Source organism: Hypanus sabinus, chromosome 7 (genome assembly GCF_030144855.1).
Source record: "Hypanus sabinus isolate sHypSab1 chromosome 7, sHypSab1.hap1, whole genome shotgun sequence".
In the NCBI taxonomy this organism is placed as follows: domain Eukaryota; kingdom Metazoa; phylum Chordata; class Chondrichthyes; order Myliobatiformes; family Dasyatidae; genus Hypanus; species Hypanus sabinus.
In genome coordinates, this window is record NC_082712.1 from 3904609 (window position 1) to 3926498 (window position 21890).

A 21890-nucleotide genomic window follows, 5' to 3' on the forward strand; every position below is an offset into this window, starting at 1 on the left:
CTAAATCCGGACTCACTGTCCTGACTGGGGAGAGGAGTAATGTCCTAAATCCGGACTCACTGTCCTGACTGGGGAGAGGAGTAATGTCCTAAATCCGGACACACTGTCCTGACTGGGGAGAGGAGTAATGTCCTAAATCCGGACACACTGTCCTGACTGGGGAGAGGAGTAATGTCCTAAATCCGGACTCACTGTCCTGACTGGGGAGAGGAGTAAATTCCCAAATCCTGGACTCACTGTCCTGACTGGGGAGAGGAGTAAATTCCCAAATCCGGACTCACTGTCCTGACTGGGGAGGGGAGTAATGTCCTAAATCCGGACACACTGTCCTGACTGGGGAGAGGAGTAATGTCCTAAATCCGGACTCACTGTCCTGACTGGGGAGAGGAGTAATGTCCTAAATCCGGACACACTGTCCTGACTGGGGAGAGGAGTAAATTCCCAAATCCGGACTCACTGTCCTGACTGGGGAGAGGAGTAATGTCCTAAATCCGGACTCACTGTCCTGACTGGGGAGAGGAGTAATGTCCTAAATCCGGACACACTGTCCTGACTGGGGAGAGGAGTAATGTCCCAAATCCGGACTCACTGTCCTGACTGGGGAGAGGAGTAATGTCCTAAACCCGGACTCACTGTCCTGACTGGGGAGAGGAGTAATATCCTAAATCCGGACTCACTGTCCTGACTGGGGAGAGGAGTAATATCCTAAATCCGGACTCACTGTCCTGACTGGGGAGAGGAGTAAATTCCCAAATCCGGACTCACTGTCCTGACTGGGGAGAGGAGTAATGTCCTAAATCCGGACTCACTGTCCTGACTGGGGAGAGGAGTAAATTCCCAAATCCGGACTCACTGTCCTGACTGGGGAGAGGAGTAATGTCCTAAATCCGGACTCACTGTCCTGACTGGGGAGAGGAGTAAATTCCCAAATCCGGACTCACTGTCCTGACTGGGGAGAGGAGTAATGTCCTAAATCCGGACTCACTGTCCTGACTGGGGAGAGGAGTAATGTCCCAAATGCGGACTCACTGTCCTGACTGGGGAGAGGAGTAATGTCCTAAATCCGGACTCACTGTCCTGACTGGGGAGAGGAGTAATGTCCTAAATCCGGACTCACTGTCCTGACTGGGGAGAGGAGTAATGTCCCAAATCCGGACTCACTGTCCTGACTGGGGAGAGGAGTAATGTCCTAAATCCGGACTCACTGTCCTGACTGGGGAGAGGAGTAATGTCCTAAATCCGGACACACTGTCCTGACTGGGGAGAGGAGTAATATCCTAAATCCGGACTCACTGTCCTGACTGGGGAGAGGAGTAATGTCCTAAATCCGGACTCACTGTCCTGACTGGGGAGAGGAGTAATGTCCTAAATCCGGACTCACTGTCCTGACTGGGGAGAGGAGTAATGTCCTAAATCCGGACTCACTGTCCTGACTGGGGAGAGGAGTAATGTCCTAAATCCGGACTCACTGTCCTGACTGGGGAGAGGAGTAATGTCCTAAATCCGGACTCACTGTCCTGACTGGGGAGAGGAGTAATGTCCTAAATCCGGACTCACTGTCCTGACTGGAGAGAGGAGTAATGTCGTAAATCCGGACTCACTGTCCTGACTGGGGAGAGGAGTAATGTCCTAAATCCGGACTCACTGTCCTGACTGGGGAGAGGAGTAATGTCCTAAATCCGGACTCACTGTCCTGACTGGGGAGAGGAGTAAATTCCCAAATCCGGACTCACTGTCCTGACTGGGGAGAGGAGTAATGTCCTAAATCCGGACACACTGTCCTGACTGGGGAGAGGAGTAATGTCCTAAATCCGGACTCACTGTCCTGACTGGGGAGAGGAGTAATGTCCTAAATCCGGACACACTGTCCTGACTGGGGAGAGGAGTAATGTCCTAAATCCGGACTCACTGTCCTGACTGGGGAGAGGAGTAAATTCCCAAATCCGGACTCACTGTCCTGACTGGGGAGAGGAGTAATGTCCTAAATCTGGTCTCACTGTCCTGACTGGGGAGAGGAGTAATGTCCTAAATCCAGACTCACTGTCCTGACTGGGGAGAGGAGTAAATTCCCAAATCCGGACTCACTGTCCTGACTGGGGAGAGGAGTAAATTCCCAAATCCGGACTCACTGTCCTGACTGGGGAGGGGAGTAATGTCCTAAATCCGGACACACTGTCCTGACTGGGGAGAGGAGTAATGTCCTAAATCCGGACTCACTGTCCTGACTGGGGAGAGGAGTAATGTCCTAAATCCGGACTCACTGTCCTGACTGGGGAGAGGAGTAAATTCCCAAATCCGGACTCACTGTCCTGACTGGGGAGAGGAGTAATGTCCTAAATCCGGACACACTGTCCTGACTGGGGAGAGGAGTAAATTCCCAAATCCGGACTCACTGTCCTGACTGGGGAGAGGAGTAATGTCCTAAATCCGGACTCACTGTCCTGACTGGGGAGAGGAGTAATGTCCTAAATCCGGACTCACTGTCCTGACTGGGGAGAGGAGTAAATTCCGAAATCCGGACTCACTGTCCTGACTGGGGAGAGGAGTAATGTCCTAAATCCGGACTCACTGTCCTGACTGGGGAGAGGAGTAATGTCCTAAATCCGGACTCACTGTCCTGACTGGGGAGAGGAGTAAATTCCCAAATCCGGACTCACTGTCCTGACTGGGGAGAGGAGTAATGTCCTAAATCCGGACTCACTGTCCTGACTGGGGAGAGGAGTAATGTCCTAAATCCGGACTCACTGTCCTGACTGGGGAGAGGAGTATTGTCCTAAATCCGGACACACTGTCCTGACTGGGGAGAGGAGTAATGTCCTAAATCCGGACACACTGTCCTGACTGGGGAGAGGAGTAATGTCCTAAATCCGGACTCACTGTCCTGACTGGGGAGAGGAGTAAATTCCCAAATCCTGGACTCACTGTCCTGACTGGGGAGAGGAGTAATGTCCTAAATCCGGACTCACTGTCCTGACTGCGGAGGGGAGTAATGTCCTAAATCCGGACACACTGTCCTGACTGGGGAGAGGAGTAATGTCCTAAATCCGGACTCACTGTCCTGACTGGGGAGAGGAGTAAATTCCCAAATCCGGACTCACTGTCCTGACTGGGGAGAGGAGTAATGTCCTAAATCCGGACTCACTGTCCTGACTGGGGAGAGGAGTAAATTCCCAAATCCGGACTCACTGTCCTGACTGGGGAGAGGAGTAATGTCCTAAATCCGGACTCACTGTCCTGACTGGGGAGAGGAGTAAATTCCCAAATCCGGACTCACTGTCCTGACTGGGGAGAGGAGTAATGTCCTAAATCCGGACTCACTGTCCTGACTGGGGAGAGGAGTAAATTCCCAAATCCGGACTCACTGTCCTGACTGGGGAGAGGAGTAATGTCCTAAATCCGGACTCACTGTCCTGACTGGGGAGAGGAGTAATGTCCCAAATGCGGACTCACTGTCCTGACTGGGGAGAGGAGTAATGTCCTAAATCCGGACTCACTGTCCTGACTGGGGAGAGGAGTAATGTCCTAAATCCGGACTCACTGTCCTGACTGGGGAGAGGAGTAATGTCCCAAATCCGGACTCACTGTCCTGACTGGGGAGAGGAGTAAATTCCCAAATCCGGACTCACTGTCCTGACTGGGGAGAGGAGTAATGTCCTAAATCCGGACTCACTGTCCTGACTGGGGAGAGGAGTAATGTCCTAAATCCGGACTCACTGTCCTGACTGGGGAGAGGAGTAATGTCCTAAATCCGGACTCACTGTCCTGACTCGGGAGAGGAGTAATGTACCAAATGTTTAATGCAGTGTCCTTATTGGGTATAAGAAGAATGTGTACAAAATTCAGGCTGGTTTATTTCTACCCCTTTTTGCTACCAAGCCATGGAAATATCAGAACACAGAATACTCAAACCAACAAGTACAAACTCTGTAAAAATCCATAAATCTGTTATCGAAACTAACAAATGCTGTGAGAACTATCTGTGCTAAATTGTACTAACTAAATCTTTTCACAGAATATTTTCACAAACCTCACAAGCTACTTAACTGTTAAATTATCAAAAACAAACATGTCACAGCTCTACTTATCATCTCTAAAATATCAAAGGTGTTGAAAGCTTCCAATGGTTACAGTTCAGGAGTTTGGGAGTTCGAGGGCCAATTAAAATGTCGAACATGTGACAGTACAACTTTGGAACAAAATTAGTAATCTAAACTAATCTCTTCACAATGTCCGTACCTTTCCATTTCCTCACATCCATCTGCCTACTTAAATGTCTCTCAAATGCCCCTGATATATCTGCTTCTCCCACCTCCCAGGCAGTGCAGTCCATACACCACCATTCTCTGTGTAAAAAAAGCATCCCTCTCTCTCACATCCCCTTTGAACCTACACCCTCTCATCTCTAAGGCACACCCTCAGGTATTAGTCATTTCAACCCTGGAAAAAGATACCGTCTCTCCACCCTATCTGTGCCCTTCATGATCTATCAGATCTCCCCTCAGCCTCTGCTGCTTGAGAGAAAGCAATTTAAGATTGTCTAATCTCTCACGATAGCACATGTCCTCTAATCCAAACAACTTTGTGGGAAACCTCTTCTGCACTCGCTCCAAAGCCTCAATATTCTTCCTATAGTGGGGCGACCAGAACTGTGAGCAATACTCAAGATGCAGCCTAACTAGGGTTTTATAAAGCTGCAACATAACTTCCTGACCTTTGAACTCAATGTCTAAGCTAACAAAGGCAAACCTGTGTAGTCAAATAGCTGCCCTTCCTTGTGTTCAGTTCATATTGCGAGGAGTGTCATCACGCGCTCGTGCACGGGAGAGTAAATACTCCACTGCTACGTACACTCACCAGTCTTGGTACTTCATCGGAGAAGGTGACAATGTCTTCTCACCAGGTTTATACACCAACTCATTCAAGTAACAAGGACAATCCGCTCTTCAAAAACAAGAAAGAACACATTGAGCTACAGGATGAAATGAAGTTGTCAACAAGAAAAAAAAGCTGCAGTTGTACCAATCATCGCTAATTAAAGTCAGCAAATTCAAAACTGTGAACTCTCCCATTCTCCTTCACTAAAATCTTTTGCTTTGACAAACACATCAACCACAAATCACAAAATAATCAGAGAAACGTGTGGACCGTAACGACTGGGGAGCAAGATATCATTCTCTGAATTTTCTGAGACACTGGTCTGTGAAGTTATAGACGTTTGCTCACATGGTGTCAGAACAGGTCTGAGTGTGTGGGTTGTAGTACATGTCCTCAGGGCACCTGCATCCTTCTACGGGGCCTGACGATGGGAGAAAGTGGCAGCTTTTCCCAGTACTCAGGTGGTAACAATTTCTTTCACACGTGTACTTCTCTACAGTGTACACCATGTCATTAGTGCAATTCACCGCTGTAAAGGAGAGAAGAATTAGAAACAGGATTGATACATGGTCTGGGTCTAGAATCAGAATCAGCTTTGCTATATATTGTGAAATTTGTTATTTTCAAGGTTTGTTTCCAGTACACGCGTAAAGGAGAATGAAATAATTGTTACTGGATCCAATGCAATACAAAGGTATCACAATAAATTCAAGAACACAATAAAAATTTAAAAAAACACAGTAAATCTAAATATGTAAGATAGCTCCTACACATACTATATGATAGCGTCTATGTATGTAAGATAGCTTCACATTGTATGTCCTTTGTGTGGCTCAAACACCAACTATAAATTTGTGTGGTTAGGCTCAGCTCAAACTCCAGAGGACATGGCTTTAAGGTAAGGGGAGGGAAGTTCAAGGGGGATATTAGGGGAAGGTTTTTCACTCAGAGAGTGGTTGGTGCGTGGAATGCACTGCCTGAGTCAGTGGTGGAGGTTTCATAAACTAGTGAAGTTTATGAGACTACAAGACAGGTATATGTTGGAATTTCAGGTGGGGGAATATATGTGAGGCAGGGTGTGAGGGTCGGCACAACATTGTGGGCCGAAGGGCCTGTGATGTGCTGTACTGTTCTATGTTCTATAAATTTGCTGATGACACAACTATTGTCTGCAGAATTTCAGATGGTGACGAGGAGGCGTACAGGAGCGAGAGAGATCAGCTGGCTGAGTGGTGTGCCAACAGCCTTGCAGTCAATGTCAAAATCCAGGAATTATTTGTGAACACCAGGAAGAGGGAATCCAGGGCACACAAACCAGCCGTCATCGAGGAAAGTGTGAGTAGTTTCGGAGCATCTGAGGACGTGTCTCGGACCCAACTTATCGAAGACACCACAGCAGCTCTATTTCATTGGGTGTTTGAGGAGAATAAGTACATAACCAAAGACAGTGAAACTACAGATGTACTGTGGAGAGCATTCTAACTGGCTGCTTCACCGTCTGGTGTGGCGGGGGGGAGAGGCACTGTGCAGGATCGGAAAAAGCTGCAGAAAGTTGTAAACTCAGTCAGCTCCATCATGGGCACCGACCTCCCCAGCATCAAGGACACTCAAAAATGAGACTCCCATTAGTAAAGACTCCATCACCCAAGACACGCTCTCGTCTCATTGCTTCCATCAGCAAGGAGGTACAGGAGCTGAAGACACACACTCGATGTTTCAGGAACAGCTTCCTCCCCTCTGCAATCAGCTTTCTGAATGGACAATGAAGCCATGAACGTTACTCTTTTCACATTGTGTATTTAATATTCTTTTATATGTATACTTCTTATTGTAATTTATTTTTATTGCAATGTACTGCTGCCGCAAAACCACAGATTTCACAACATTTGCCGGCAATATTAAAGCTAATTCTGATTCTGAAGTGACACCAGTCACATAAAGTGACTCTGACCGGAAATGATAAAGTAGTGGTGGAGTTCGTGGGAGGAGGTGTTGATCAGCCTTACTGCTTGGGGGAAGGAACTGTTTTTGAGCCTGATCTTTTCTGGAGTTGATGCTACGTAGCCTCCTCCCTCATGGGAGTGGGATGAGCAGACCATGAGCAGGATGGCTGGGATCCTTCGTGACGTCACTGGCTCTTTTCTGTACATATGTCTTTGCTGGCGGGCAGGCTGATGTTTGTCATGTACTGGGCAGTCACAATAAGAAACACGACACTACATAAAGAACATTAAAAAAAGGAGTAAAATGGTGAGGTAGTGTTCACGGACCAATGGGAAATCTGAAGGTTGAGGGGAAAAAGCTGTTCCTGAAACGTTAAGTGTTCATACGTGTTGAGTTGAAAATGATTCATTGGTCGAGCAGTTCTCCTCTGAGACATCGTTATGTTCCTGGCTCCTCTGACGTATGGAAATGACATCTTCGGACAGTGGGAGGAAACCGGGGTGCCCGGAGGAAACCCACACGCTCACGGGAAGGATGTACAAGCTTCTTACAGAGAGTGTCGGAATTGAACTCCGAGCACCAAGACCCTGAACTGAAATAATGCTGTGAGAACAAGAGGAAATCTGCAGATGCTGGAAATTCAATGCAGTGCGAGTCTCTTTGTTGCCATGGAAGCCCATCTCCCCCAGGGATGTCTGGATGAAAATGTCATCTGATACACGTAATCCACATAGAAAATGTGAGGGCTTTGAGCCAAATGCAGGGGAATGGGACCGGCTCGAAAAGGCTCCTTGGGCGGGGCAGAGTCTGTGCCAAAAAGGTTAGAGATTCCATAACATTGAAAAAGTTCAGTGAGTTGCAATGAGTAGTTTAATTGTTAAACTTAACCAACACCAGGCTAATGTATTAAATTAAATAGGTATTTTTTGACTATTCATTTATTTAGAGATACAGTGCATAGGAGGCCATTTGGCCCTTCAGGCTGAGCCACCTAGCAAACCCCGATTTAAAGATAGTCTAATCACAGGACAATCTACAATAACCAACTAACCTATTAACCGGTAGGTTGAGGGAATGTTTGAGGAAACCGAAACCACAAGTGGAAAACCACGGGGAGGACATACGAGGGGTGATTGATAAGTTCGTGGCCCAAGTTAGGAGATGAGTTATTAACCAAACTTTGTGTATAATCACTCAGAGTTGACCTGTATCTGCATGTAATGAAAGCTGAATAACTCATCTCCTTCTACCCTAGGCCACGAATCTATCAATCACCCCTGCTGTGGACACTTTCTGGAGGTCCAAGATCCATATGCTCCACGACTGCTGGACTGTGTGTAAATGTAGGAGGGACTATGCTGGAAAATAAATGTGCCAGGTTTTCTAAAATTGACTCCTACTACCTTAGGCCATGAACTTATCAATCACCCCTCGTACCAGCTCCTTACTGAGGACACTGGCATTTGACACCAATCTCCGAGACTCTGGGCTGCAACGGTGCCTCACAAGCTGCTGTGCTACTGTAGCCAAGGATTTCCATACGCACTCCGTGATCATAAGCAAGGGCACTTACCGCACTCGAGAACTGCAGCTCGGAAATCAATGTAGACACCATACAGAAGGCAAAAGTGGGCATAATTGGCTAGAGCCAAACACATACATTTCTGAGGGTCAGAACAACTGCAGACATACTGCAGACACTGATCATAGAACTGGTCCGAACTGATGAAATGACAGCTGTTAAATATGCCACTCTTGATGATACTGCACTTCTCTTTTGCATAGGACTCTGTAAGAAAGAAAAAATACAGTAAAGTACATTTCAATAATCATCACCTACAGAAATACTGTACACTAAAACAACTGTCAGTGTCTGTCACCTACAGAAATACTGTACACTAAAACAACTGTCAGTGTCTGTCACCTACAGAAATACTGTACACTAAAACAACTGTCAGTGACTGTCACCTACAGAAATACTGTACACTAAAACAACTGTCAGTGTCTGTCACCTACAGAAATACTGTACACTAAAACAACTGTCAGTGTCTGTCACCTACTGAAATACTGTACACTAAAGCACACGTCAGTGACTGTCACCTACAGAAATACTGTACACTAAAGCACACGTCAGTGACTGTCACCTACAGAAATACTGTACACTAAAGCACATGTCAGCGTCTGTCACCTACAGAAATACTGTACACTAAAACAACTGTCAGTGTCTGTCACCTACTGAAATACTGTACACTAAAACAACTGTCAGTGACTGTCACCTACAGAAATACTGTACACTAAAGCACACGTCAGCGTCTGTCACCTACAGAAATACTGTACACTAAAGCACACGTCAGTGACTGTCACCTACAGAAATACTGTACGCTAAAGCACATGTCAGCGTCTGTCACCTACAGAAATACTGTACACTAAAGTACATATCAGTGTCTGTCACCTACAGAAATATTGTACACTAAAGCACAGTTCCCCTCAATGGTATATACAGGTGGAATGAAAAACTTACTTACAGCCGCATCACTGGCACAGAGCATTAGGTAAACAGCATACACAAAAAACATTAATTACACACAAGGACGAACATAATTAGAACTCAAAAATGTCCATTGTCATGCAAAGTTATCATTGCTGCTTTGCTGAAGCTGTGACTGGGGTTATGCATTTTTTCTTAGCAAAAGCGCAATGTTACACTAGTCATGGGGGATTTCAATGCTGGTTTATTGGGAAAATCAGGCTGGTGCTGGATTCCAGAGGGGGAATTTCCATAGTGCCTACAAGGTGGCTTTTTAGAGCAGCTCGTGGTCGAGCCTAATCGAGGATGAGACATTCTGGATTGGGTGTTTTACAATAATTCAGAATTGATTAAAGAGCTTTGAGTAGAAGAACCCTTATGGAAAGTGTAAGTAAGCTAGCCAATAAAACTAAGGAGGATACCAAAAGTTTCTTCAGATATGTAAAGTGTAAAAGAGAGGCGAGAGGAAATATTGGACCACTGAATAACAATGCTGAAGAGGTAGCAAAGGGAGACAAGATAATGGCTGAAGAATCGAATAAGTTGTTTGTATCAGTCTTCACTGTGGAGGACACTAGCAGTATGGTGGAAGTTTCAGGTGTCAGGGTCATGAAGTGTGTGAAGTTACCTTAACTGGAGAGAAGGTTCTTGGGAAACTGAAAGGTCTGAAGGTAGTTAAGTCACCTGGACCAAATGGTGTACACCCTAGGGTTCTGAAAGAAGTGGCTGAAAAGATTGTGGAGCCATTTGAAACAATCTTTCAAAAATCACAAGATTCTGGAATGGTTCCAGAAGACTGGAATAGTGCAAATGTCACTCCAAGAAGGGAGAAAGGAAGAAGAAAGGAAACTATGGGCCAGTTAGTCTGATCTCAGTGGTTGGGAAGATGTTAGAGTCGATTATTAAGGATGAAGTCTCAGGGTACTTGGAAGCACATGATAAAATCGGCCAGAGTCAGGATGATTTCCTCAAGGGAAAATATTGCCTGACAAATATTGTACGGCAGCTTTGAGTGTCCTATGGGGTCCAAATGTATTGGCCGTTATCAACTGTGGGACTGAGTTTAAGAGCCGAGAGGTAATGTTGCAGCTACATAGGACCCTGGTCAGACCCCACTTGGAGTACTGTGCTCATTTCTGGTCGCCTCACTACAGGAAGGATGTGGAAACCATAGAAAGGGTGCAGAGGAGATTTACAAGGATGTTGCCTGGACTGGGGAGCATGCCTTATGAGAAAAGGTTGAGTGAACTTGGCCTTTTCTCCTTGGAGTGACGGAGGATGAGAGGCGACCTGATAGAGGTGTATCAGATGATGAGAGGCATTGATCGTGTGGATAGTCAGAGGCTTTTTCCCAGGGCTGAAATGGCAAACACAAGAGGGCACGGTTTTAAGGTGCTTGGAAGTAGGTACAGAGGAGATGTCAGGGGTAAGTTTTTTATGCAGAGAGTGGTGAGTGCGTGGAATGGGCTACCAGCAATGGTGGTGAAGACAGATATGATAGGGTTTTTTAAGAGACTCCTGGATAGGTACATGGAGCTTAGAAAAATAGAGGGTATGGGTAACCCTAGGGAATTTCTGAAGTAAGTACACGTTCAGCACAGCATCATGGGCCAAAGGGCCTGTATTGTGCTGTAGGCTTTCAATGTTTCTATGTTTCTAAATCTGTTGGAATTTTTTGAAGAAATAACAAGCAGGATAGATAAAGGAGAATTAGTTGATGTTGAGTATTTGGATTTACAGAAGTGAGACTGCTTAACAAGCTAAGAGCCCATGGATGGTATTACAGGGAAGATTCTAGCATGGGTAAAGCTGATTGGCAAGAAAGAGCCTTTTCTGGTTGGCTGCCCGTGACTAGTAGTGTTCCACAGGGGTCTGTATTTGGATCAATTCTTTTTACATTATACGTTAATGATTTGGATGATGGAATTGATGGTTATTTTGCAAAGTTTGCAGACAATACAAAGATAGGTGGAGGGGCAGGTAGTTTTGAGGAAATAGAGAGGCAACAGATGGATTTAGACAGATTAGAGAATGAGCAAAGAAATGCCAGATGGAATACAGTGTCGGGAAGTGTACGGTCCTTGTGCAGGATTCCATGAAGGTTAATTTGCAGGTAGAGTCTGTGGTGAGGAAGGCAAATGTGGTGTCAGCCTTCATTTCAAGAGGACTGAAATATTAAAGCAAGGATGTAATGTTGTGACTTTATAACGTGAGTAGTTTTGGACCCCTAATCTTAGAAGGGAAGTACAGAAACTGGAGAGGGTTCAAAGGAGGTTCATGAAAATGATTCCAGGATTGAATGGCTTGTCATATAACCATATAACAATTACACCACAGAAACAGGCCATATCGGCCCTTCTAGTCCATGCCGAATGCTTACTCTCACCTAATCCCACTGACCCACACCCAGCCCATAACCCTCCATTCCTTTCCTGTCCATATAACTAACCAACTTTGCTTTAAATGACAATACTGAACCCGCCTCTACCACTTCTACTAGAAGCTCGTTCCACACAGCTACCACTCTCTGAGTAAGGAAATTCCCCCTCATGTTACCCTTAAACTTTTGCCCCCTGTCTCAACTCATGTCCTCTTGTTTGAATCTCCCCTACTCTCAATGGAAAAAGCCTATCCATGTCAACTCAATCTATCCCCCTCATAATTTTAAATACCTCTATCAAGACCCCCCTCAACCTTCTACGCTCCAAAGAATTAAGACTTAACTTGTTTAATCTTTCCCTGTAACTTAGCTGCTGAAACCCAGATAACATTCTAGTAAATCTTCTCTGTACTCTCTCTATCTTGTCGACATCGTTCCTATAATTTGGTGACCAGAACTGTACACAATACTCCAAATTCGGCCTCACCAATGCCTTGTACAATTTTAACATTACATCCCAACTCCTATACTCAATGCTCTGATTTATAAAGGCCAACATACCAAAAGCTTTCTTCACCACCCCATCCACTTGAGATTCCACCTTCAGGGAACTATGCACCATTATTCCTAGATCACTCTGTTCTACTGCATTCTTCAATGCCCTACCATTTACCATGTATGTCCTATTTGGATTGTTCCTACCAAAATGTAGCACCTCACACTTATCAGCATTAAACTCCATCTGCCATCGTTCAGCCCACTCTTCTAACTGACCTAAATCTCTCTGCAAGCTTTGAAAACCTACTTCATTATCCACAGCACCACCCACCTTAGTATCATACGCATACTTACTAATCTAATTTACCACTCCATCATCCAGATCATTAATGTATATGACAAACAACAATGGGCCCAGTACAGATCCCTGAGGCACCCCGCTAGTCACCGGCCTCCAACCTGACAAACAGTTATCCACCACTACTCTCTGGCATCTCACATCTAGTCACCGTTGAATCCATTTTACTACTTCAAAATTAATACCTAAAGATTGAACCTTCCTAACTAACCTTCCATGCGGAAACTTGTCAAAGGCCTTACTGAAGTCCATATAGACAACATCCACTGCTTTACCCTTGTCAACTTTCCTTGTAACCTCTTCAAAAAGTTCAGTAAGATTTATCAAACGTGACCTTCCACGCACAAATCTATGTTGACTGTTCCTCATCAGAACCTGTCTATCCAGACAATTATATATACCATATATGGGCAACCCTAGGTAATTTCTAAAGTAAGAACATGTTCAGCATAGCTTAGTGGGCAAAATGGCCTGTATTCTGCTGCAGGTTTTCTGTGTTTCTATGTTTCTTAGTAAGCAGTAATCACATTATGATTGAGTTCAAAATTAAATAAAATAAGGAGAAAGTAAAGTCTGAAATAACTGTATTTCAGCTGAGTAAAGGAAGTTACGGTGGTATGAGAGGGCAGTTGGCCATAGTAAATTGGAAGGATGTGCTGGCATCTGTTTCTAAGAAAAATGAGAAAGGTACAGGATAAATACATTCCAAAAATGAAGGAATGCCCCAATGGCGAAATAATACAACCACGGCTGTAAAGGAAGTCAGAATCAGGGTTATTATCATCGGCATGTGTCGGGAAATTGGTTAACTTAGTCAAAGCTAATCTAAAAGCAAGAGAGGGGGGCATTCGGCAAAGCAAAAATTAGTGGGAAAGTAGACGATTGGGGAGCTTTTAAAAACCTACAGAGAGCAACTAACAGAATCATTAGGAGGAAGAAGATGAAACGAGAAAGCAAGCTGACAAACAATATCAAGGTGGATAGAAAAAGCATTTTCAAGTATATAAAATATAAAAGAGAGATGAGTGGATATAGGACCTCTGGAAAATGTGGCTGGAGAAATAATAGCAGGGAACAAGGAGACAGCAGATGAACTAAATGAGTATTTTGCATCTGTCTTCACTGTGGAAGACACGAGCTGTATATCAGGTGTTGAAGGATGTGAGGGAGGAGAAGTGAGTGCAGTTACTATTTGTGGTGAACTATGTGCCTGTCTGGACACGCCCCTGCTGACTGCTCCTGTGGCTCCTCCCACAGACCCCTGTATAAAGGCGATCGAGGCCTGAACCCGGCCTCTCAGTCTCCAGGATGTAGTATGGTGGTCACTCACTGCTTGTTCCTTCTTCTAGTCAATAAAAGCCGATATCTCGCCTTTGCGTCTCAGAGAGAGTTATTGATGGTGCATCACTATTACAAGGGAGAAGGTTCTCAAAAAGCTGAAAAACTGAATCCAGGGTTCTGAAAGAGGTATCAATAGCTATTGTGGAGACTTTAGAAATGATCTTTCAAAAATCGTTGGACTCTGGCATGGTGCCAGAGGACAGGAAAATTGCAAATGTCACACCACTCTTTAAGAAAGGAGGGAATCTGCAGAAAGGAAATTATAGACCAGTTAGCCTGACCAAGTGGTTGGGGAGATGTTGGAGTCAATTGTTAAAGATTGTTAAGGATGAGGTTATGAAGAATTAGGTGACCGAGGACAGGATAGGACAAAATCAGCATGGTTTCTTTAAGTAAAATCCTGCCTGATGAACCTGTTGGAATTCCTTGAGGAGATTACAAGTAGGATAGATAAAGGAGATGAAGTGGATATTGTATATTTGGATTTTCAGAAGGTCTTTGACAAGGACCCACACATGAGGTTGTTTACCAAGTTAAGAGCCTATGCTATCACAGGAAAGTTACTAACATGGTTAGAGCATTGGCTGATAGGTAGGAGGCAGTGAGTGGGAGTAAAAGGATCCTTTTCTGGTTGGCTGCCAGTGACTAGTGGTGTTCCACAGGGGTAGGTGTTGGGACCACTTCTTTTAATGCTGTATATAAATGATTTAGATGATGGAATAGATGGCTTTGTTGTCAAGATTGCAACAATGTTGGAAAATGTTTGGTCACACACTTTGGTAGAAGAAATAAATGTGCAGATTATTTTCTAACTGGAGAGAAAATACAAAAATCTGAGGTGCAAAGGGATTTGGGAGTCCTGGTGCAGGACACCCTAAGGGTTGTGGCAGTTGACTGGTTACTCTTCTCCACAGATGCTGTCTGGCCTGTTGAGTTCCTCCAGCATTTTATGTGTTGCTTTGAACTTTCATCATCTGCAGAACTTCTCATGCAGTATACCTCTATGATTCTATGGTTTTGCACCATCAGATTTGTGTTATCATTACTTTTATTCCAGACACATTTTGTAGGGAAAATAAAAACAGGAGAGAATATGCATTTGTCAGTCTGATTACTAAATTTAACAAAAAAAACGCCAAGTAATAAGCCTGCAATATCAGCCCTTCTGATCCTACAGTGAATCCTGCTCGAGTGTATGGTTGAAATAAAGAATCTCTTACCTTTCTGAGGGTTACCCTTGCAAGGGGCATACACTGGCAATGGGGGTATGTCGATACACTGTGGACTTGCTTTCCAAGAGTTGACAAAGACCCTTGGCACGGAATCAATCAAGTAATTTGCAGACCTGTAGAATAAATAATAACATGGTGCTTATTACTGAACTAACTAGCTTTTCTTTCACTCCTGCACCGATAGAGTGGGCACAGTGATTTGTTTATGGGCTGGTAGACAGAACGCTGGATCACTGATCTAGTGAGGTATGACCACTGCTAAAACTGGAATAGGGAAAACATGAAGTAGGGGAATTTAATTTCAATCACAAAAATAAACCGGAGTTTAAACTTAAAAGCAAAAAGATCTCAGTAATGCAACCACTGATCGCCATAAAAATCCTTCCAGTGCATGAAGCCCTTTCCCAGACGGAGAATCGTGAAGTATAAAACTCTTCGGCGACACTTTCAGCTCTCGGAAAAGCGCATGCACAAGCTGGATAAAATTTGCCCATTTTGGCACAAAGTTTTATGAGCTCACTGTTGACAAACATAAGAGATTCTGCAGGTGCTGGAAATCCACAATAACACAAACAAAATGCTGCAGGAACCCTCAGCAGGTCAGGCAACACCTCCTCTACTGCCACAGAGAAGCCACTATCGGACTGGGGAGCTACATGGATCTACACCATCAGGGTGTCCTTCAGACAATGGCATGAACATTTAACTTCCAATAATTTCTCCCACTTCCCCCTTCCCCTTCTCTCTTCTTCCATTCTCCATTCTGGCCCCCTTCTTACCCTCTATCTTTCCTCATCTGCTCACAGCTTCCCCAGTGCCCCTCCTCCTTCCCTTTCTCCATGCTCTTCTCCCCTCTTCAATTAGATTCTTTCTTCTTCAAGCCTTTGTTTCTTTTACCGATCACCTCTCAGATTCTTACTTCAACCCTCCTCTCCCTCCCACCTATCTTCCCCCTCACCTGGCCTCACGTATCACCTGCCAGCTTGTACTCCTTCCCCTTCCCGCACCTTCTTATTCTGGCATCTTCCCCCTTCCTTTTGAGTCCTGATAGGGTCTCGGCCTGAAACGTCGACTGCCCGCTCCTCTCCACGGCTGCTTGCTGACATGCTGAGCCCCTCCAGCATTTTGTGTGTGTCCCTGTCGGTATCAACTGGATGGTCTGCTGTTTTCATTCTTATTTATCACCATGTTTTCATGCCGTAAGGGCAGGGTCAGCACTGTCTGCTTCAATCGAGCAACTTCTGATACCTGTCCAGTGAGCAGCGGAGTGAAACCAGGCTGTGTCCTGGCACTGACCCTCTTTGAATCATCTTCTCCATGCTCCTTCACTGTGCTTTCACAGACTACACCAGGGGTCGGCAACCTTTACCATAGGGAGCCGCATGCGGAGCCGGCTCCGGAGCCGTGGGTTGCCGACCCCTGGACTACACTGAGGGCATCTACCTTTGCCTCGCACAAGCTGTTCAATCGCTCATGTGGGCTCCAAGATCAAAGTTAGAACAGCCCTCACCCGGGAGATGCTGTTGGCAGACGAAGTCACATACTGAAGGCGCACTCCAGCAACCGATTAACTGCTCCGCCCAAGCCCGCAGGGACTGTCGGTTCACCATCAGTCTGAAGAAGACAAACGGCATGCTCAGGGTGCTGAATCTCCCCCAGACATCACCACCGATGGTTGCCCTCCTGATGTAGTCAACCCCTTCAACTTCCATCACCAGCTCCCAGTCCCTCTATACCAGCAAGGCTTGGACACCCTACATCAGCCAAGAGAACAGGCTAAACTTGTTCCATCCACGCAGCCTCAGGCACATCTCCTGGCAGGACAGAATCACCAACACAATGGTTCTGCAGCGGGCTGACACCTCCAGCATCCACACACTACTCAGCCACAGACTCCTCAGGTAGTTGGGCCATGTCAGACAAGTGGAGCAGTGATGCATTCCCAAGGACATGCTGCATGTGAGCTGAGTGAGGGTTAACGTCCACGAGGAAGACCACGCTTCCGCTACAGGGACGTCTGCAAACGCGACATAAAGCTGGTTGGCATCAACCTCAACAATGGGAGGAAGCATTTGAAGACCAGACTGTCACAACCACAGATTCCGCAGCGCAGTAGATATGGAAATCGTGCTTGCGAATTTGCACGTGTCAGCTAATTATTATTTAATCATGATAGTATTTGACCCCATACTTGTCGTCATAGTGCTTGTCGAGATCGGACGGAGCACAGCATCGCTTCGCTGCCTGTTTGCATCGGCCTTGCCTGAGAAATTGGACTGTCGAGTCAACGGACTCTGAAGACTCGCGGGACTCGTTTAGCAAGTAGATGTTCTTTTCAGCCGCAGTATAGGCTCCATTTCCCATTGAGAGTTTTAGTTAATGGCCCTGTTTGGCCTTGCATTTATTGTTTTATTTTCCCTTGAACACTGTTCGCATTAAAGTTTTGTGAACTACTGACCCCTTTCAGTGTCTCTCACTACGCACTTGGGCCATATCCGAACCCGGTGACACAGACAACATGGAGGGCCACAGTCAAAAGCAGTGCTCAACGTACTGAGATAGCAAGGACCAACATGCTCATCAACAAGAGAGCCAGAGGGAATGCCAGAGCTTCATCGTGCAGAGCACCTTCCTCCGTCACCTGCATCCGCTGTGAAAGAGACTGTAGCGGGGCTGGACAGCCACTCCAGAAAGTGCAAATAGACCCAAGACTGCAACCCCAAGAACTGTCAAAAAAGTGTCACACCATCGTCTGGATGCTGACGACAACTCTGTTAGTATCAACTGGACGGTTTGCTGTTTTCATTTACTTATTTGACAATACAATGCGGCGTAGGCTCTTCCGGCCATTTGAGCCGTGCTGCCCAGCAAAACCCCGATTTAACCCTAGCCCAATCTCCTACTCAATGCTTCCTGGAGAATGATTTCTGAGTGTGAGGAGAATGTTGTGGTAGATGAGGAAGATCGAGCAGGATGTAGACGAGTGGAGAAACGGCAGATGGAGTTTAATCTGGGCAAGTGTGAAGTGATGCACCCTGGAAGGTCAAAGCATCCAGTTACGTTGACAGCATCGATGTACAGAGGGATCCTGGATGTGGTCCGTCCACACCTTCCATTTACTTACTTTGCCATATTCATCCTGAATGTGGTTATGTAAATAAGCAGTCTATGGCATGCTTACCTTTATCACCGAGTCTCACAGTGGCAAAGTCATGTCGTAATTGTATACAGTTTTGGTTAGTCTGCACTTGAGTACTGTGTGGAGCTCTGATCCCATCATTACAGGGACAACGTGGAGGTTCTGGAGAGGGCACAGGAGACGTTCAGCAGGATGAGAACAATGAAAGCTGGGGGAAGCTGTGAAAAAGGTTTGTAGATGACGAGAGGCATAGAGAGGGCAGACAGCCAGGATCCTCCTCTCAGCATGACTTTACCGTGAGAGGGGTAAAGTTTAAAGGGGATGATTGGTAGGGTAAAGGGGGATAAAGGGGGGGCACACAAAATACTGGGGGAAATCAGCAGGCCAGGCAGCATCTATGGGAAAAAAGGGGGTGTGTAGGGCAAATGTTTGTTTTACAGAATGGTAGGTGCCTGGAACACAGTGCCAGGGGTGGTAGAGGAAAACAGAGGCTTTCAGGTAGGCACATGGATCTGTCGAAGGGATCAAGCAGAGCTTCCATCTGTTGTAGACTGAAGAGCTTTTTCCTGTGCTGTTCTGTTGTATGCTGTTATCTGTGCCCCTCATGGTTATATAAAGTCACCCTCAACATCTTACGATCAAGGGGAAAAGTCTCAGCCTATCCAGTTACTTATAACTCAAACCTTCCAGCTCCAATGACATCCTTCAGAACCTCCGTTGCAGACCGATCACATCCTTCCTATGGCGAGATGACCACAGCTACACACAATACTCCAACAACATGCCGTCCCCACTCCAACACACAATGCCACAGCTACACACAATACTCCAACAACATGCCGTCCCCACTCCAACACACAATGCCACAACTACACACAATACTCCAACAACATGCCGTCCCCACTCCAACACACAATGCCACAACTACACACAATACTCCAACAACATGCCGTCCCCACTCCAATACACAATGCCACAGCTACACACAATACTCCAACAACATGCCGTCCCCACTCCAATACACAATGCCACAACTACACACAATACTCCAACATGCCGTCCCCACTCCAACACACAATGCCACAACTACACACAATACTCCAACAACATGCCGTCCCCACTCCAATACACAATGCCACAACTACACACAATACTCCAACAACATGCCGTCCCCACTCCAATACACAATGCCACAGCTACACACAATACTCCAACAACATGCCGTCCCCACTCCAATACACAATGCCACAACTACACACAATACTCCAACATGCCGTCCCCACTCCAACACACAATGCCACAACTACACACAATACTCCAACAACATGCCGTCCCCACTCCAATACACAATGCCACAACTACACACAATACTCCAACAACATGCCGTCCCCACTCCAATACACAATGCCACAACTACACACAATACTCCAACAACATGCCGTCCCCACTCCAATACACAATGCCACAGCTACACACAATACTCCAACAACATGCCGTCCCCACTCCAATACACAATGCCACAGCTACACACAATACTCCAACAACATGCCGTCCCCACTCCAATACACAATGCCACAGCTACACACAATACTCCAACAACATGCCGTCCCCACTCCAATACACAATGCCACAACTACACACAATACTCCAACAACATGCCGTCCCCACTCCAACACACAATGCCACAACTACACACAATACTCCAACAACATGCCGTCCCCACTCCAATACACAATGCCACAGCTACACACAATACTCCAACAACATGCCGTCCCCACTCCAATACACAATGCCACAGCTACACACAATACTCCAACAACATGCCGTCCCCACTCCAATACACAATGCCACAGCTACACACAATACTCCAACAACATGCCGTCCCCACTCCAATACACAATGCCACAGCTACACACAATACTCCAACAACATGCCGTCCCCACTCCAATACACAATGCCACAACTACACACAATACTCCAACAACATGCCGTCCCCACTCCAATACACAATGCCACAGCTACACACAATACTCCAACAACATGCCGTCCCCACTCCAACACACAATGCCACAACTACACACAATACTCCAACAACATGCCGTCCCCACTCCAACACACAATGCCACAACTACACACAATACTCCAACAACATGCCGTCCCCACTCCAATACACAATGCCACAGCTACACACAATACTCCAACATGCCGTCCCCACTCCAACACACAATGCCACAACTACACACAATACTCCAACAACATGCCGTCCCCACTCCAATACACAATGCCACAACTACACACAATACTCCAACAACATGCCGTCCCCACTCCAACACACAATGCCACAACTACACACAATACTCCAACAACATGCCGTCCCCACTCCAATACACAATGCCACAACCACACACAATACTCCAACAACATGCCGTCCCCACTCCAATACACAATGCCACAACTACACACAATACTCCAACAACATGCCATCCCCACTCCAATACACAATGCCACAACTACACACAATACTCCAACAACATGCCGTCCCCACTCCAATACACAATGCCACAACTACACACAATACTCCAACAACATGCCGTCCCCACTCCAACACACAATGCCACAACTACACACAATACTCCAACAACATGCCGTCCCCACTCCAATACACAATGCCACAGCTACACACAATACTCCAACAACATGCCGTCCCCACTCCAATACACAATGCCACAGCTACACACAATACTCCAACAACATGCCGTCCCCACTCCAATACACAATGCCACAGCTACACACAATACTCCAACAACATGCCGTCCCCACTCCAATACACAATGCCACAGCTACACACAATACTCCAACAACATGCCGTCCCCACTCCAATACACAATGCCACAACTACACACAATACTCCAACAACATGCCGTCCCCACTCCAATACACAATGCCACAGCTACACACAATACTCCAACAACATGCCGTCCCCACTCCAACACACAATGCCACAACTACACACAATACTCCAACAACATGCCGTCCCCACTCCAACACACAATGCCACAACTACACACAATACTCCAACAACATGCCGTCCCCACTCCAATACACAATGCCACAGCTACACACAATACTCCAACATGCCGTCCCCACTCCAACACACAATGCCACAACTACACACAATACTCCAACAACATGCCGTCCCCACTCCAATACACAATGCCACAACTACACACAATACTCCAACAACATGCCGTCCCCACTCCAACACACAATGCCACAACTACACACAATACTCCAACAACATGCCGTCCCCACTCCAATACACAATGCCACAACCACACACAATACTCCAACAACATGCCGTCCCCACTCCAATACACAATGCCACAACTACACACAATACTCCAACAACATGCCGTCCCCACTCCAATACACAATGCCACAACTACACACAATACTCCAACAACATGCCGTCCCCACTCCAACACACAATGCCACAACTACACACAATACTCCAACAACATGCCGTCCCCACTCCAACACACAATGCCACAACTACACACAATACTCCAACAACATGCCGTCCCCACTCCAACACA

General features: G+C 46.1%; 1 protein-coding gene across 1 annotated transcript in view; it reads right to left on the reverse strand.

Annotated features, from left to right (window-relative positions):
- The window catches only part of LOC132396509 (otogelin-like protein), a 350978-nt gene that overhangs the window by 187794 nt on the left and 141294 nt on the right, over window positions 1-21890 (reverse strand). Inside the window, exons 17-20 of the mRNA XM_059974091.1 lie at window positions 15144-15268; window positions 8393-8608; window positions 5224-5404; window positions 4855-4941 (exon numbers count right to left, since the gene is read on the reverse strand). Coding sequence (XP_059830074.1) covers window positions 4855-4941; window positions 5224-5404; window positions 8393-8608; window positions 15144-15268 — 609 coding nt within the window. The remainder of the gene's footprint in view (window positions 1-4854; window positions 4942-5223; window positions 5405-8392; window positions 8609-15143; window positions 15269-21890) is intronic.